Raw genomic sequence first — 12158 nt, 5'->3', positions numbered from 1 at the left:
ACAAGGAGCAGGGGGTCACTAACCTCCAAACAACTGTTACCAGTTGACAATTAACAAACACACACAATCCCTGCCAGCTCTGAACCCAACACCCACACACACAATTTTTATTTTTTCCCCCCGTAGTAGTATACAGTACATTTGGTCACACCCAATAGCACTCCTTTTGACATACACAAAAAAAATATATATTTATGTAAAAAAATAAGTTTACATAAAAGAAAGAGTACTCTAGAATTGGTATATTATTTTTATGCCGCACTAAATATACAAATCGTTGTAGTCACACTTCCTTTCCCTGACTGGTAAGTGTACTCTAATAACTTATGTCAGCAGTAACATTAACAACGAAGGAGTTCACACTAGGATAAAGGGATAAGAGCAGTTAAGTGCTAATGAAAAAAAAATTCTATTAGTCATTTTAGATTTCTTGTTTTTTTATTTAAAAACAAAAACTTTTGCTCACTGTTAGTAGGAAAAGTTAAGCGTATGTTTTGTTCTATATTTCTAGAAAAGATAAACACACAGAGCGCACCAAAATTGAAGAATAAAATGTAATCCAGCAATATAAAATAAAGTAAGTGTAGACGTACATAAGAGGTAACAGTAGTTCAAAAGTAGCTAAAAAGCTATCTGCTGTCCAGTTTTTGATCCAAGAGGGTAAGAGACAGAGTGAGTTTTAGAACTGTATATCCCGCGCGCTGGAATCAGCTGTTACTCAGTGAAGACCCTCCACTTCCGGGTTCGTGGTTCGGGTTCTGTGTACAGTCAGGCACGTCTCACTTCCAGTTCTTACAATCATAAACTTTCAAATGGCAGCTCCACAGGACAACATAAAATACTCTGTACCACAACACATTTCACACACCCAAGTGCTTTGTCAGGTGGTAGTTTGTTACACCCATATCCGTATAGTTATACTTTCTGCTTCTGCAGAATTTCATTTGCTTAAATTGAGTAAATTAAATGATAAAGGAATACCCACTTGTCACAATTCTGGGTACTCCGCAAGTATAGTGTCCACAGTATAATTCCATAAGGGTTTACATTGTAAATAAAATACAACATTTATTAAGAACCTAAATGGTACATTATATATATATGGAATGATTAAAATTATAATAATGAATCGGATATGGGTACTAGTATCTATTTCTGGGTATACTGTATAATTAATTGGCAATAAAGTTGGGGCTAATGCACATATCAACTTTATAATACCCAATGTATAATGTCATAAAAAGCACACTAATTGCATATGTGAGGGAAAGGAATAACAAAAAGGGGCAATGGGGAAAAAAAGTGGGGGTGGGGGGAGGAAGTGGAAAAACAAAAGGGGGGGGGGGAAGAAAGTGGAGGGGAAAAACATGTATTAAGAACTTAAATGGTATATAATATATATTGTGATGCCCACACCACGTTGCAGTCTCTTTTAGTCCCATTTTAAGACTAGAAACACGATTTCTCTACATGGGATTTATTTACAGGGATTAAATTATACCAAAAGGCACACTGTCCCTTTAAGTCACAACAAAACATAAAAAGAACACCTTATGTATTCCCTTTAGGGAAAACAACAACTTTTCTTCAGCCCTTTCTAATGACAGCTGGCCATCTATACTGGTTCCCAGCTTAAAACATGTAGTACCATATGCATGCCACCTGAATGGTCTTAAGCACATCAATATAGTGTCTCTCTTATCTGTTAGTCCATAGGAGCAGATGTCCCTGCTTCAGCACAGCCTCGCGTCCTTTCTTCTTAGGGAACTCGGCCCCACGTGGGCTCAGAGAAGCTCTCCTCTGCAAGTCAAATGCCAAGGACAGGACATCCCCGCTTCAGCACGGTCTCTCATCCTTCCTTCACACTTGGATTAATGACCCAGGCAGTCACAGCAGACTCCGCGACCACCGTCCAGTGGGACTAAGGAAGTGTGCCAGCCTTCCTTCTTTAGCTGGGGAGCACTTTCTCTGTCCCCTTCTCTGGGACAGCAATCTCTCTCTCTGTGTCACTCTGTAATCACTTTAGGGGATTAACTCTCTGTGCGATGGAAAAGTCCCATAGCTGCCCTATTCCAGCACCTAGAGGACAGTGAAGGTATCACAATATTTTAAATGATAATAATCGGATATGGGTATTAGTATCTATTTCTGAGTACATAATTCATTGGTAATAAAGTTGGGGTTAATGCATATATCAACTTTATAATATCCAATGTATGGTGTCATAAAAGCACACTAATTGCATATGTGAGGGAAAGGGATAAAAAAAAGGGGGAGATGGGGGGAAAAAAGTGGGGGGGGGGGTGAGGAGGAGGGGAAAAAAAAGAAAAAGGGGGAGGGGAAAACGGGAAAAATGGAGAAGGGAAAGGGGGGAGGAATAAAGGAAAAGAAAAGGGAAGAGGGGATAAAGGGGAGGGGGGAAGAGGGGAATAGATACATAATAAAAATGGGGAAGCAAACAACAATTAAAGAAAAACATGAAAATGTTTAAATGGATTAATTAACAACAATAAGTAAATTACCCAACAATTAAAAAGACCTGTATAATACAGATCAGATGAAAAAATTAGGCATTGGAAAAATAGAGGAAAATAACAGAGCAGGGGATTGTGATCTTTATATTGCCAAAATCAGCTGATCTGTATTATACAGGTCTTTTTAATTGTTGGGTAATTTACTTATTATTAATTAATCCATTTTAACATTGCCATGTTTTTCTTTAATTGTTATTTGCTTTCCCATTTTTATTATGTATCTTTTCCCCTCATCCCCCCTTTTTATCCCCTCTCCCCCCTTTCTTTTCCTTTATTCCCCCCTTATCCCCCTCACCTTCCCCCCACCCTTGCCCTTGTTTTTCCCCTTCCCCTTTTCTTTTTCCTCTCCACTTTCCCCCCGCCTCCCACTTTTTTCCCCATCGCCCCTTTTTGTTATCCCTTTCCCTCACATATGCAATTAGTGTGCTTTTTATGACATTATACATTGGATATTATAAAGTTGATAAATGCATTAGCTCCAACTTTATTGCCAATGAATTATACAGTATACCCAGAAATAGATACTAATACCCATTATTATAAATTTAATAATTATTTATATATATTATGTACCATTTAGGTTCTTAATAAATGTTGTATTATATTTACAATGTAACCCCATATACAATTATAATGTGGCCACTATACTTGCGGAGTGCCCAGAATTATGACAAGTGGGTATTCCTTTAAATTAAATTTGATAATTAATTTAAGCAAATTGAATTCTGCTGAAGCAGAAAGTATACCTATCTGGATATGGGTGTAACAAATTACCACCTGCCAAAGTACTTGAGTGTGTGAAATGCGTTGTGGTAGAGAGTATTTTATGTTGTCCTGTGGAACTGCCATTTGAAAGTTTATGATCGTAAGAATTGGAAGTGAGACGTGCCTGACTGTACACAGATCCCGAACCACGAACCCGGAAGTGGAGGGTCTTCACTGAGTAACAGCTGATCTCAGCGCGTGGGATATACAGTTCTAAGACTCACTCTCTCTTACCCTCTTGGATCAAGAACTGGGCAGCACAGACATATTTTTAGCTATCTGCTGAACTACTGTTACCACATGTGTAAGTCTATGCTTACTTTATTTTGTATTGCTGGATTACATTTTATTATTCAACTTTGGTGCGCTCTGTGTGTTTTTTCTTTTCTATGCTTACCCTATCTGTGGAGCTTGTCTTCGCTGGATAACTGTGGAGTTGGAGAACCTCCACACACAGCAGCTGCAAGAAGGAGAAGCACAATCACTTCTGAACGCTTAGGAAGCACGAGTGCAGATCAAACCCCTGTTTGTTGTTGTATATTTCTGCTTAATATACTTTCCCCCATATTAATCAAGCTCTGTTATGGGTTAATGCACCCGAATGGGTGTTATAAACTCCCATTGACTTGAATTGGAGTTTCCGTCCGTTCAGGTGTGTTAACCCGTAACGTAGCCTGATGAATAACCCTTTATGTTCCATAATAGTTATTAGTTAATTGAAACCTAGTTGTGTTATTTTTTTTCCAGGTTGTTTTCTCATGTAGATGATCCCTTCTTGGATGACCCTCTGCCTCGTGAATATGTGCTCTATCTGCGCCCCACCGGTCCTCTTGCTCAAAAACTCTCCGACTACTGGCAACAATCAAAACAGATGTGTGGAAAAAACAAGGCACACAACATCTTTCCACATATAACTCTTTGCCAGTTTTTTATGGTATGCTGCCACTTATTATTTTTTTTTTCCACATGTTCTTAGGTGGTTACAATGTTTGCAAAATTACTTTTACAGGTGCAACCCCACTTTTCCAGAAATATAACTTTAGTGTGCAAAATACCTGATCAGATATTCCTTAAATTAGACGCGGGACGGTAACCCCTAACAAAAAAGGTAGTATATATTGTTTATTCAGGGCCGCCAGAAATCGTTGGGCCCAGGACAAACATACATTATGAAGCAGTCCCCTCCCCCCGTGTAGGAAACAGAAATAAACTGCCCGGCGCTTCCTTAATACAGTGCCACAGCACCACCCAGTGGTGAAAAAATATAACAAGCAAATGCAAGAAAGGGAAAATATGCAATATAAATAAGGTAACAACAATAATATATATATAATCAAAGGACCACTGAACCTTAAGAGGAAAAAGCCACAATCCTCTAGAGAACAGAAAACGCAAGGGATGAGGGAGTGTGTCCTAGATTTGACCAATGGTGTTCTGCAGCAGCTTCAGATGATGAACTGCCTGGTAGCCAAGCTAGTGCTGGTGGGGAAGAAAAACGGGAAGGGGGGGGGAGAGGAGACAAAAAAGGGGCTGATGGTGTAGTAATATAAAACACCTTTAATAAATGACACATAAAAAAGCCCCCCTGAGGGCGTTCTCACACTCTGTACTGCCACTCAGGGCACATAAGGGTATCTTTACAGCCAATGCTGTCCGGTGTGCGTCTCCTCCATCTCTGGCAGTCTCTGACGGTCCCCAAAATTACTTTTACAGATGCAAACCCCACTTTTCCAGAAATATAACTTTAGTGTGCAAAATACCTGATCAGATATTCCTTAAATTAGACGCGGGACGATAACCCCTAACAAAAAAGGTAGTATATATTGTGTATTCAGGGCCGCCAGAAATCGTTGGGCCCAGGACAAACATACATTATGAAGCAGTCCCCCTTCCCCCGTGCACTGGTGGGTGTGGGTATGTGCAGAAGGGGGGATTCTAAAGATGTAATGGACCTGGGGAGGAGGAGAGGGGGATATTATAAGGAGGTAATGAACATGGGGTGGGGGTATTGTAAGTAGGTAATGCATTTGGGGGAGGGATTATAAAGAGGTAATGGACCTGGAGGGGGGGATTATAAAGAGGTAATGGACCTGGAGGGGGGGGGGGTTATAAAGAGGTAATGAACCTGGTGGAGGGATTAGGATTAAAAAGAGGTAATGGACCTGGGGGTTGAGGCGGATTAGGATTATATAGAGGTAATGGACCTGGGGGTGGGGGGATTAGGATTATATAGAGGTAATGAACCTGGTGGGGGGGGTGGAGAGGGGATTATAAAGCGGTAATGGATTTAGGGGGGGGTTATAAGGAAATAATGCATTGAGGAGGGATTATAATAAAAAGGTAATGGACCGGTGGAGAGGGGGGAGTTATAAAGGATGGAGGGGCCTGGGGTGGGAGATTATGAGGTAATGGTCCTGAGGGGGTATTATAAACAGGTAGTAGACCTGTGGGGGATTATAAAGTTGTAATCGATCTAGGGTGAGGATTATATGGAATTAATGGATCCGGGGGGGGGGGGGTGTAAAATGGTAATGGACCGGGGGTAGCTATAAGGAGGTAACAGGTAATGGGCATGTAGGGGGTATTGGGCCCTGAGGAGGTGGTTATAATGAGGTGCTGGGCATGTTGGGGGTACTAGCCTGGGGATGGGGTATAAAGGGGTACTGGGCCTAGGGTTGGAGGTATAAGGGGGTACTGGGACTGGTGAGGAGGTAAAGGGGGGTACTAGGCCAGGGAATGGGGTATAGGGGGGTACTGGACCTGGGGAGGAGGTAAAAGGGGGTACTGGGCCTGGGGAGGCAGTAAATGGGGGTACTGGGCCTTGGAGCATAGTGGGCTTACCTGGGGCCCTCAGATGGCTTGCAGGCCTGGTGGATGCCTGCAGAATGAGAGCCTGGGGAATCCCCGCTTCCAAATGGGTGTCGGCCATAAAAGTGGAGGGTCCTGTATGGGCTGGCCTGGGTAAGGGGAGGGCACAGTAGAGGGGGCCTGGGTAAGGGGAGGGCCATGCAGAGGGGGCTGGGGAAGGGCAGGGAGAATTGTCCTGTCTTTAGTGTTTTTTTTGTTTTTTATCATGTAGTCAATAAACATTTTTTATTTTTACACTTACCTGGGTAGTTGATTGGTGCTTTTCGCTGGAGTGTGCTTTTCACTGGAGTATGCTTTTTCAACCAATCCTCTATCCACATAAGATAAAAAAGCATTCACACTCTTTACGGGGAAATGTGGCACCAGCTACGAAAAACGGCACGTCCAATGTTGTCCGTTTGCTTGTCTCTGTTTGGGCGAGTGATGGTGCAGTCGCCTCTATGTCGTCATTTGCTTTGCAAACCGTCTCCAAACTTTGTGAGGCAATTCAGGCAGCAATTGGAGCCAGGAACAGTCCAAAGGAACAAAGCAGGCAACAAGTAACCTATGCGTTTCGTGATTGAAATCACTTCATCGGGGGGTTGATGAGTCCATATGATGTTCCTATCATTTTATACTAGTTTTCATTAGTAGTCTGTTTAATGTTGACTCCCTCTATTAGATAACTGCCTTATATAATGTGTGACAATATATGTTTGATTAACCCTTTTGTAACTAAAAACCATTAAATGAGTTTTTAAAGGAGAGAGAGAATGGCAGGACAAATAGAACAATATATATGAGGTATACAGATGCAGCGGCCGTTATCCGAACATTTCACGATTTGTATTCCTGGGCAAACCCATGTCGTGCCGCATGATTTCTTCAAACTTTCCCGCGTTGACACGTGTTTACTAGTATTTTTTACTAGTGCCGGCGCTGGCACATAGCTGGATTGGGATAGGTGTGACTTGTGTAACGAGTGAATGCCGCTTGGAATATAGCAGAGTTCACAAAAACGGCTCCGTGAAATGTTCGGATAACGGCCACTGCATCTGTATGTTGAAACAGAACTCACATTTCTGTAAGAGCACCTCTTAGCTGAGAAGTCCATATTGATATTTAGACATTTCTGCATGTTTTCAGAATGTACATATTCATATCCATTTATATTAGTTCAGCCTGATCTTAAATAGAAACTTCTCAGTTTGGTGCTAGCTCGAAATTCACTGTCTCCATAATAGATACTGTACATGTGACATTCTTTAGTGTTAGAGGTACAAAAGAAATGCACTACAGTACATATTTTATACTTTATGGATTAGGAACAGTAATCTAAAAAGCTATGAATTATAACAACATCAATATACATTTCTAATTAGTTTCCAATCGAAGTAGATATTCAAATGTGGAGAAAGATGGGGAGGGGGAAAATACCATGGAATAGAAAGGGCGAAAGGGGACTACCCACATTCAATACAGGAAAGACTATTCTATTATGGTGGGGTCAAAAACAACACACATTTGTTCCATAATTACAAATCTCACATTGGATACATTAGTATGTCTTCATATATAAAAAGTGTCCAGTACAGAGAGAAAATAAGTTGAAAAATGACTCACGTAATTCTTACAGTATTAGTAACTTTTTCATCATAGGATATATACCCAAAAGGAGTGCTGTTCCAACCTATTTCTACCATTCTAAATATAAATTCATATATTTCTCAAGGCGGATGGGAAAAATATGAGGGAAGGTACACACAGGCACACACCCTGCCTGATGTGTATATATTTTTCTATTTTTCTTGCCTTTCTCTCTCCTTTTAAAACTCTTTTTAATGGTTTTTAGTTACAAAAGGTTTAATCAGACATACACCTTCACACATATTATAAGGCAATAATCTAATCAAATTATGGCAACACTATGAACTCATCCACCCCTGATGAAGGGATTTCAATCACCAAACGTGTAGTGTTACTTGTTGCCTGCTGTGTTCCTTTGGACTGTTCCTGTCTCCAATTGCTGCCTGAATACCTCACAAAGTTTGGAGATGGATTGCGACTGACGACATAGGGGCGACTGCACCATCACTCGCGCATACACCGGCAAGCAGAGACAAGGAGATGGACAACATCGGACGTGCAGTTTTTCGTAGCAGGTGCCACACTTTCCTGTAAAGAGTATGAATGCTTGTTTATCTTGAACAGAATGGGAGCTTGATACCATTAGTTTTTTTAGATGATTTTCAAATAAAATGTTTTACACTATGGACATTCTGTGCGCTTTCCTCTCTTTCTTAGCGTAAACACTAAGAGACCTGTTAATGGTGTTAGCTCAGAATTAAGTTACTATTCATCAGCCCAATTTTTTGTGCATTCAGCACAGATCTCACTACTACAGTATATATGTTACCAAAATGTATTTTTTTTTCACTGTATGGCTATTATGAATTAATATTACGGCTAATTTATGTTTACTAACAGTATTATAAAAAAAAATACACATAATTCTGTTTTAATTTAAATAGTTTCAATCAGTTTTGTAACATGACATGATACATCAAAAATAATTTAAAGCAACTAATTGTGTCATGTATGAAGCCTTCATGTATTATTTACACATTTTAGGAAGGTTTGTATCACTTTTTAGCATTAACAATTGAATGCCAATTTAGAAAAATAAATAAATATAGAATCTTAGAATATGTTTGTCTTTCATTTTCATTAGCAGAGGTGTGGACAATGACAGTGAGCAAGATAACTCTGGGACTAGAATATGACTAAAAGGTTATTGCAATTACTACAAACGTTACCAATTACAATATGATAAACCAACCCATCTTAAATTGCTCAATTTAATTTCTTAAAAATATGCCAACATGCAAATAGAACAAATTACTCCATACAATGTATACAAACCATTAATAACTACTTGTTTTTCTTATCAGTGTGAGGACAATAAGTTAGATGCACTCTGTGAAGCTTTGCAGACCACAGTTACTCATTGGAAAGAGAAATTCCCAAATCCTTTACCTCTGGAGCTTTATACCTCTTGTAATTTCATTGGCCTGTTTGTTAAGGAAGAATGTGCAGAGGCTTTAAAGAAGTTTGCTTCAGATTTTGCTGCTGGAGCGGCATTGAAGACTGGTGAGTAATCTATCAAAACAATCTTAAAATCACACACCCTCCCACTACCTTTTTAGCTGGTACTGTACCTATTTTTTATGCCATCGATGATATCACCACTTCTATTTTTTTTGTACTTTTAAATAACAAACAAATACAAATGTTTTATTAGTAAAATTATGTTTATATATATTCAATTACATGTGTTTATGGTGCCCCTATTGAGGTGTTCACTTGTAAATTATGTAAGCTCTTGTACTTAGTTGCATACATGGTTTCATACATAGTTTCTTTTTAAATAGTTGGTGGCTATTGTCTTCATTAAACATGGCCAGTGAATGTCCTGCTCACAGCTTCTTTAGTTTCTACAAGTTGCAACCAATATATATCTCAGTGTCAATAAATCCTAAAATATTTGAAAATATCTTAAAAAGTTCAGATACTCATGGAAAGCAATTTAAATCACATTATTGTACCAGATTATATCATGGCACAGTGAAATGTAAAACACTAGGAATTAGCATAAAAAATGTTTTTGCCGTGTTTTATCGGGATTAAATGTAGGTCTTTCAGGTAGACTTTGAAGACGGAAATAAATGGTTGGAGTGTGAAGGTGGGCTTTCCATTTAAATCTTATATCTATTTTAGATAATAAATAGTAGTGGGTGATGGTCACTGGTAAGTAAGGCTTACCCATAATAGCCTCAGTTCTAGAAAGCAAACCCTACAGTATGTGCAGTTACTGTAATTTGAAGTTGATAGAGATAGTCAAAGGGCGTCCGTGGGGTATGTACACTAAGTGGTGGGCAGGAGGTGGTCTTACCTCACTGTTTCTGTGCCTGCCTGAAAGAAGCCACACCCTCTCATCTCATTTTTAGTAGGTCATATTTTTGTATGTTTCATGTTTGTTTAAAAAAAAAAAGGAGTAGGAGGAGAAGATTTGTGATGGCTGAAGGTTGGAGTTGTTTTGTACAATACCTTGTTGCAGCTTGGACGAAAAGTGTTCTGTGGGGAGGTTCAATCCTCCTCCATACAAGGTGTAAACTCTGCAAACAAGTTCTCCAGGTAGGGCCCCAGGGTAGCAAGAGTAAAAGAATGAGGGGGAGGGGGAGAGAAAGAAGAGAGAGGGGGAAGTGAGAGAAAGGGGAAATGAGAGAGAAGAGGTATCGGTTAGAGAGAAGTTGGGAAGAGTGAAAGTGAACGGGGGGAGTGAGAAAGGAAGAGGGAGAGAGAAGGCGGGAAGATTGAGAGAGTGAAAGGTAGGAGAGGCGGGTAGAGAGGAGGTGGTAGAGAAGGGCAGAAGAGAGAGAATGTGAAAGAGTGAAAGGGAAGGGGGTAAGAGTGAGAGAGAAGGGAGGGGTAGTGAGGGAAATGAGGGGGATAGAGAGAATATGGGGAGTGTGAGTGAACAGGGGGAGAGAGTGAAAAGGAAGTGGGACATTGGGAGGGAAGGGGAGAAGAGAGAGAGAATGGGATATAAGAGAGAGAGAAGGGGGTAAGAGTGAGAGAAGGGGGGTAAGTTGATTGAAGGGGTAGGCAGTTAGAGAGATGGGGAGAGTAAGAGGAAAAGGGGTAGTGAGAGAAAGGAGGGGGAAGTGAGAGCAAGGAGGGGTGAGAGTGAGAGAATAGGGGTAAAGTGAGAGAGAAGTGGGTAAAGAGAGAATGGTTGTAAAGTGAGAGCAGACGGGGGAGTGAGAAAAAGGAGGGGGGAGTGTGAGAGAAGAGAGGGAGTGTGATGGAGCGGCCTGTAGGCGAGGTCAATAAGACGCTTAGAGTATTAAGCTTAACCGGATTGGTTTATTAACCAGAAGACAACTAAACAATAGGGACCCTGTCCCTTTAAGGCCAAAAGAAATGATAAAATAAAACACCTATCCCCTTTAGGGAAACTAACTTACTACTTTAGCCCTACCTAACTGGCTGTCAGCTATGCTGGTTGTCAGCCCCAAAACACATCGTATTGTGTGCAAACAAAACAGTCTTTAGGCATAGTAGTATAGTTTTAGATCTTATCTGGTATGCCACAGGGATTCCTTCACAGGTTCTCCATGTCGCTCCTTCAGTCCTTCAGGAATGCTGGTTCTGGGGACAGGCTGTCCAGTCCATGGTAATCTTATCCTGGGTGTAATACCCAGATGGACCCCGCAGGCCTGCTTCCTTCAGTCCTTGGGTCCATAACAACCAGGCCCACTCCTGGCTGGGAGAAGTTTCACTTCCTCTCTCTCTGGAGGAAAGCAGTCTCTCTTTCTCTGACAGCTTCCTGCCTTTTATCCATGCTTAATTAAGATTTAATTGTACACACCTCCCAGCTCAGGTAAGAAATCCGACACCAGTGCAGTCTCCTGATGCTTGGAAAGGGAGTTAACCTCTTCACTCCCTTACAGGGAGTGAGAGAACAGAGGAGGGGTAGAATGATGGGCAGGTACAGTAAGAGAGAGTGAATGGTGTAAGAGAAAAAGGGGGAGACATGTAGGGGAGACGCAGGTGAGGAGAAAAGTATGGACTGTAGGTGAGAAGCTGGAAAGGAGGGGAGCATGTAGGGGAGAAGCTGGTGAGGGGGTGAGCACGTGGAATCCTTATTAATAAAAGAATATTTATTGTGTGTATTTATTTTCATATGACAATAAAGTACAAAGTCATTTAAAAAAAACTTTTTATGTCACTATATACAGTGATTCACATTCCCTCCTCAGGGTTAGGTATTTAAGAGTGTATGACATTCTGACCTGTGGTAGTTACCAATGTCTGCCCCTGATCTATTGTAGACAGCTGGTGTCTTTACTATTCATCAGATTTCCTGTTTGTTCAATTAGCCCCTGTTACTACCGCTTTTGCATGCTATGAGGCAGTTAAACTAAGGTGTGGGCCCCAGGAGGCACCCAC

General features: G+C 40.7%; 1 protein-coding gene across 6 annotated transcripts in view; it reads left to right on the top strand.

Moving 5' to 3' along the window:
- Nucleotides 1–12158, top strand: part of UBASH3B (ubiquitin associated and SH3 domain containing B) — a 115820-nt gene that overhangs the window by 53020 nt on the left and 50642 nt on the right. For 5 of the 6 annotated variants that reach the window (XM_075604282.1, XM_075604280.1, XM_075604281.1 and 2 more), the window contains 2 exons: nt 4047–4233; nt 9098–9296. In XM_075604282.1, the coding sequence (XP_075460397.1) occupies nt 4047–4233; nt 9098–9296 (386 nt within the window). Of the gene's footprint in view, nt 1–3487; nt 3604–4046; nt 4234–9097; nt 9297–12158 lie in introns of those variants that run through there. The other variant, XM_075604283.1, reaches the window with a different exon arrangement.

Source organism: Ascaphus truei, chromosome 6, assembly GCF_040206685.1.
Source record: "Ascaphus truei isolate aAscTru1 chromosome 6, aAscTru1.hap1, whole genome shotgun sequence".
NCBI classification, from domain to species: domain Eukaryota; kingdom Metazoa; phylum Chordata; class Amphibia; order Anura; family Ascaphidae; genus Ascaphus; species Ascaphus truei.
This window is presented reverse-complemented; position numbering and strand designations above follow the sequence as displayed.